The 5,329-nt window shown below is 63.8% G+C and overlaps 1 protein-coding gene across 1 annotated transcript in view; it reads right to left on the bottom strand.

Annotated features, from left to right (window-relative positions):
• Positions 1 to 628, bottom strand: part of PWWP2B (PWWP domain containing 2B) — a 2,518-nt gene extending 1,890 nt beyond the window's left edge. The window contains exon 1 of the mRNA XM_008590263.1: positions 8 to 628. Within this exon, the coding sequence (XP_008588485.1) occupies positions 8 to 628 (621 nt within the window). The remainder of the gene's footprint in view (positions 1 to 7) is intronic.
• Between the last annotated feature and the right edge of the window lie 4,701 nt (positions 629 to 5,329).

Genomic DNA, 5,329 nt, shown 5'->3' with positions numbered 1-5,329 from the left:
GCCCAGCCTGCGGGGGAAGGAAGGGCTCCAGGGAGCCGTGCACGCGGGAGGGGATCTTGACCACCTCGCCCTTGCCCTGGGGCGTGCTGTAGGAGATCCGGATGACCGGGCTCCGGGGCACCGGCTCCGCAGGGGCCCTGTCCCCGTCCCGCCGCTCCCCCTTGCTCCTCCTCGCGGTGGCCGAGGCCATGCGGTCTCCGTCCTCCGGCTCCCCGGGCTTGTGGTGCTGCCTGCTGGAGCCGCTGCCCGGCCTCTTGCGCGTCCTGGGGGTAGCGGGGGGCCCCGGGCTGGCCTCTGGGGGGCTCAGGGTGCTCTTGCACTTCTCGCAGAGCACTCGGCGCGGCCGCAGGCGGATGGTGCTCAGGATGAGCCGGCCGGGGTCGCGGTTGCGGGACAGACGCCGCCGGGTCCTCTTGATGGTCCTGGGCGGTGGCTGCGGCACCCACTGCTGGTACGAGCTCCTCAGCCACAGCGGGTGCGGGAAGGGGGCGCCTTCGAAGTAGGGCGGGTACAGGGGCAGGCTCCCAGCGGGCAGCGGCGGCACCAGGGGTGGGGGCGCCTCGGGGCTGGTGGTCTCGGGGGGCTGGTCCCCACAGGGAGGAGGCGGGGGGCCCGTCCCCAGCTGCATCACCTCTCCGTCCCCCTCCGCGGGGCCCTGGCCATGGCAGCTGCTGGCAAGGGGGTTGTCAGGCTGGGGCAGCGGAGCCGACAGGGGCAGGCCGAAGAGGCCGGACCTGGCAGTGGGGAGACAGAGACGGACAGTGAGGACGTGAGGACCCCCGGCCCAACCAGCTTCCCTGCCACCCAGCCCCAGGTTCCAAGGTCCCAGCCCCTCACTCTCTAGCAGGTCTGGGTGGCCGGCACTTGGCCCGAGTCTAGGGTGGTATTTTGGAACATTAGACAAAGACCAGTGCCCCTACATGTGTCCCCAGCCAGGCATCCCTGGCCCAACTCACGCCAACTACAAAGTCATGTGAGGCAGGGCCTGTGGCCAGACACTTCTCTGGTCTGACAGAGGCACAGAGTGTCCGGATCTCAGTCTGTGGCCACAGGGGGAACGCGGGCTCGCAGCTGGAAAGCTCCAAGGAAGCCTGAGAAGGGGCATCTGTGGCTTAGAGATGTGCTCTGACCTGGCCTTTGGGGGTCTGGCTGCTCTGTGGCCAGTGGTCCTGGGTCCCCAAACCACCCACGTCTCCTGCTCACAGCCTTGTCATCTTCTCCCTCCCCTCTGAGGGGCTGGGGACTCAAGGAAGACCCCCAGGCAAGCCTCAGATCTCTCGAACATGTCCCTTGAAGGGTCCCGAGCCCCAGGCCCAGGGTGGCCCCCAAGACTCGGGCCCTGGGTGCATGATGTGCTCTGCGTGGCAGGGGTGGAGGCCACACCACCAGCCCAGATAGGACAGAGGCGTGCACCAGACCAGAGCCCCCCGGAGCACGACTGCCTCCTTTGTGCGAACCGTTTCAACGGCCCTCGGGTGAGCACGTCACCCACACCACCTTGCCCAGTGCCCCAGGCCCTCCCCCTTAGGACCTGCAGCTCCAGGCATGGGGGGTAGAGCCAGAACCCTCCCACGGGTCGGTACCAACAAGGCCATGTGAGCCATGGGCAGAATGCACAGAAGGTGGGGGGCACCTTCTCCTGGGGGACCACAGCTAAGGCCGAAGAGTACGGCTGGCACCCAGGGCACCCCCAGCCGAGGTCCTGCCCCAACTAAGGGCCTTCCCTCTTCCCAGGGAAGCACTGGGCAGGCGGCTTCCATTTAAAAAATGGTTTGTGGCACGGCCTTGGGGCAGCTGGTGTTCTAGAGGGGAGGGTACCTCAGTACCCACGTGCCCAACATTCAGGAGGCCACAGCACAGTGAATGTCACCACGTCAAATCGACTGAATCAGCCACTCCTGGTGTATCAGGAAAACAATCTCAGAAAACACAGGTCCAAACATTCCACACGTGTCTTTGGTGCATGTGTATAACTTTTAACAAATGTGACTTAATTTGTAAGACTGCTTTAACTAAAATAGAGAGAGAGAGAGACAAAGAGGGACAGAGACAGAGAAGGCATTAAGAAGCAGCCTGGGTGTGAGCACCCAGCTGTGGGCAGTGGTCCTGGGTCCCCCGAGGCAGCATAAACACCAGATTCTGTTGTGTGGGCGGGGGCAGCTGAGGGCAGCCCCTTTCCCGCCCTTCCCTCACCTGCGTATGACTCTTCATGGGTCCTGCTCCCTGGGAGGGCAAGGCACTCTGCTTTTGGCAGCAGACTTGAGGAGATGTGAGGGACACCGTGTAGCCGGTCAAGCCCAAAATATTTACAGAAGAAGCTGGCCAGAGTCCAGGAGCGGGAGATAAGCTCCTGCCCAAAGCTGCCCCCCACCCACCTGGACGGCATCTGGTTCATTCCCTCCCATGAGCACCTCATGGGCACCTAAAATAGGCTGAGGATTCTAAGAACTCAACTAGTGTGTGCACACACACACGTGCACACACGTGCACATCATGCCTGTGTATGCATGCCTACAGGTGCACACATGCCCACTTACACATACAGATGCATGCCCACGCACACGCGCACACACCCTCATGAGCGCGCACACGCACCCTGAACTCCATGGCCAGCACGCTCATGGCCCTTCGCCATGGGTGCCAGGAACACCCCCATATCACCCACTGAACCCCATTAAAGGGACCTCAAATGAGGGGGATGTTGACAAGGAGAAAGGGGAAGCTGGGAGGCCCCCAGCCCCAGGGAGCAATAGGGTCCCTGCTGGAGATGACAGCAGCAGCAGTGGTCCCCCAACAAGCCCCCGGGGAGGACACTCAAGGGCAGACTCAGCTCACTCTGGCCTGTGGGAGAGCTAGACCGCTGGGAAGTCACCAGGCCGACTAGCCAACCTCTCTGGGCTGCCACTGGGCAGAACCCCCAGCAAGGGTGGGGACTGTGACACCCTGACCACAAGAGGCTGACAGTTGGGGTGAAGGTGCTGGAGAGCAGAGGACAAGCCACAGGCGCTGGGCCTTGGAGGTGGCCACAGACTGGAGCCTGGACCAAGAAGCTTGCTTCTAAGGCCTCTCCTAAAACCTTTCTGCCCACCTTTCGCAAACACCCAGGCCATAGACTGGGGGTTCTCTCTGACACCCTCCTCTCCATCTGCACCCCTGTCCCATCCACCCCAGGTGCCAGCCCACACCACTCCTTGGGCTCCACCTCCCCACCCACCTCCAACACCACAGCCTGGGCCCCTGATGCCAGCCTGCCTGTGCTGGCACAGAGCCCCTCCCCCAGCTGATGCCCAGGAACCCCCAGAGCCAGACCCCTGGGCAGCCCCATTCCTGTCACCCTCCCAAGTCCCAACCCATCTCTCGGGAGTGTGGCTCCATCTCTCTCCTACAAGCTGAGCCTTCCCTGCAAGACCCCAGGTACACACTGTGGCCTCGGCCAGTCTGTCTCGGGGTCTTTGCAGCCTACCACCCCCTCTCTGCACAGCAGGCTGGGACAGGTAGGCGGTTGGAGGAGTTGCCCCCTACCAGGCAAGTTTCTGTCCCCTCACAGGACACACCCCTCTGGCAGTCCCTGCATGTTTAGGATGGACACACAGCCCCGGCTAGAAACCCGGGCCCTGACCTGGGCCAGAACCCACAGCTGCGAACACTGGGTGGGCATGGGCTGGAGTCTGGTCCCTTCCCGGGAGGATCAACGGGAAGTGGCCTGGGCTTCACACCATCCACTTTATGACCCTGGTCACACCACTGTCCAGGAGCGCCAGCGCCAGGGCCCGGAGGAGCCAGCCCTCCAGAACGGCCCATGACCCTGGCAGGGCAGGCAGCCATACTTCCTTCCTGGAGCTGCGCCCTGCCCAGACCACACCCACGACCCGCCCGCTGGGTAAACAGTGTTGGGAACAGCTCACGCCCCAGGCTGGGGGGCAGGGGGACCCAGCCCCGGGGCTCCTGCTCAGCTGACAACAGCTGTCCCAGGCTGCTGGGGCTTCCGCTCCCTCGGTCTCTTCAGCAACCCCGTGAGACACAGAGCCCACCGTTCCCATTTCACAGAGGGGACGGCCAGGGTCTGCTGTCACACAGGCAGCTCTCTCCAGGAGGAACCTCAGCAGCTTGTCCTGGGCCCTGGGGCACAGAGTGTGGCCCTTCGGGAGGCATCCACCACAGCTGTGGTTCCCCACAAGGCCCAGCCCCCACCGCCAGGCCTCGGCCTAACCTGGCCCGCTCCCAGGACCGAGGCCCAGCTGGCCTGGCAGTGCCCCACAGGTGAGACGCGGGCCCCCGCATGTGAGAGGACTAGGTGGCCTGGAGCCAGAGCGAGCCTGCCACGGTCCATGCTGGATTCCTGAGGTCCAACAGGTGGGCACAGCCTTGCGGAAAGCCCCACCCATGGTTGGAGAGAAGGCACGTGGGGAGGGACCCTGGGGACTGGGAGTGACTCAACAGGGTGGGAGCAGGGCAGGGCCCCATGTGGCCTCATGAGGCAGGCTGGCCAACATCTGCACACAGAAAACTGAGGAGACCTCGAAGTAAATCTTAACACAGCATCTACAGGGGGGTCAGAGGTGGGACAAATGACCTTTGCTTTGAGGAAAGGCTGGGGAAACTGAGGCAGAGATGAGAAGTCCAGGAGGCTGTAATGGGGGAGAGGGGTCCAGACCCAAAGTAAAAAGAAATATCACCCCAAGGAGACAGGGGTCAGATCCCTTAGGACACCAAGGCCCTCCCCTCTGCCATGGACAAGGAGGCCCAGGGACCAGCAGCCTGGCCTGAGGTCCTCAGAGAGACACAAGTGGCTGAACACCACCTCACCCACGTCCCCGAGGTCTCGCCTGGGTATGGCCCAGCCACCCATCCGAGTAGCCCAGGCCTGAGGTCGGCCATGGCCACAGCAGCACAGTCCTGGCCGCCTGCCAGCATGCCCACCGCGTCTCCTATCCGCTTCCCTGTCTGCACACCGGGGCCCTCGGGCTGCTGGCGCCCACATGGCAGCCTCTGTCCTCTCACTGGCCCCCGTCTTCCCTGGCCCTTCCTTCCTCCTCACAGCGGTGGGGACAGGCCAAGCGTTGCTGCCTACAGGGGTGAGAAAACAGGGTTCCTGGAACAGGAGCTCGAAGGCGTTCACAGCCGGGACGGGAGCTGCAGCCCCAGCACAGCCCGAGTCCAAACACCCAAGGCCCCCCCGGGCTGCCCAGCCCTGTGCTTGTTTAGAAAGTACCAGACAGCTGGGGGCTGGGGGTGGCGGTGCAGGGGCAGGAAGGCCCTGCAGGCAAGAGGGCGGGCTGGCCAGGCCTGCAGGGCACCTCCAGGCAGGGACTGAGGGAAAGCAGGTTGG

The sequence above is a fragment of the Galeopterus variegatus genome, unplaced genomic scaffold, assembly GCF_000696425.1.
Source record: "Galeopterus variegatus unplaced genomic scaffold, G_variegatus-3.0.2 Scaffold5948, whole genome shotgun sequence".
In the NCBI taxonomy this organism is placed as follows: domain Eukaryota; kingdom Metazoa; phylum Chordata; class Mammalia; order Dermoptera; family Cynocephalidae; genus Galeopterus; species Galeopterus variegatus.
The sequence above is the reverse complement of the archived record's forward strand: the minus strand, read 5'-3'. Positions and strand labels throughout refer to the sequence as shown.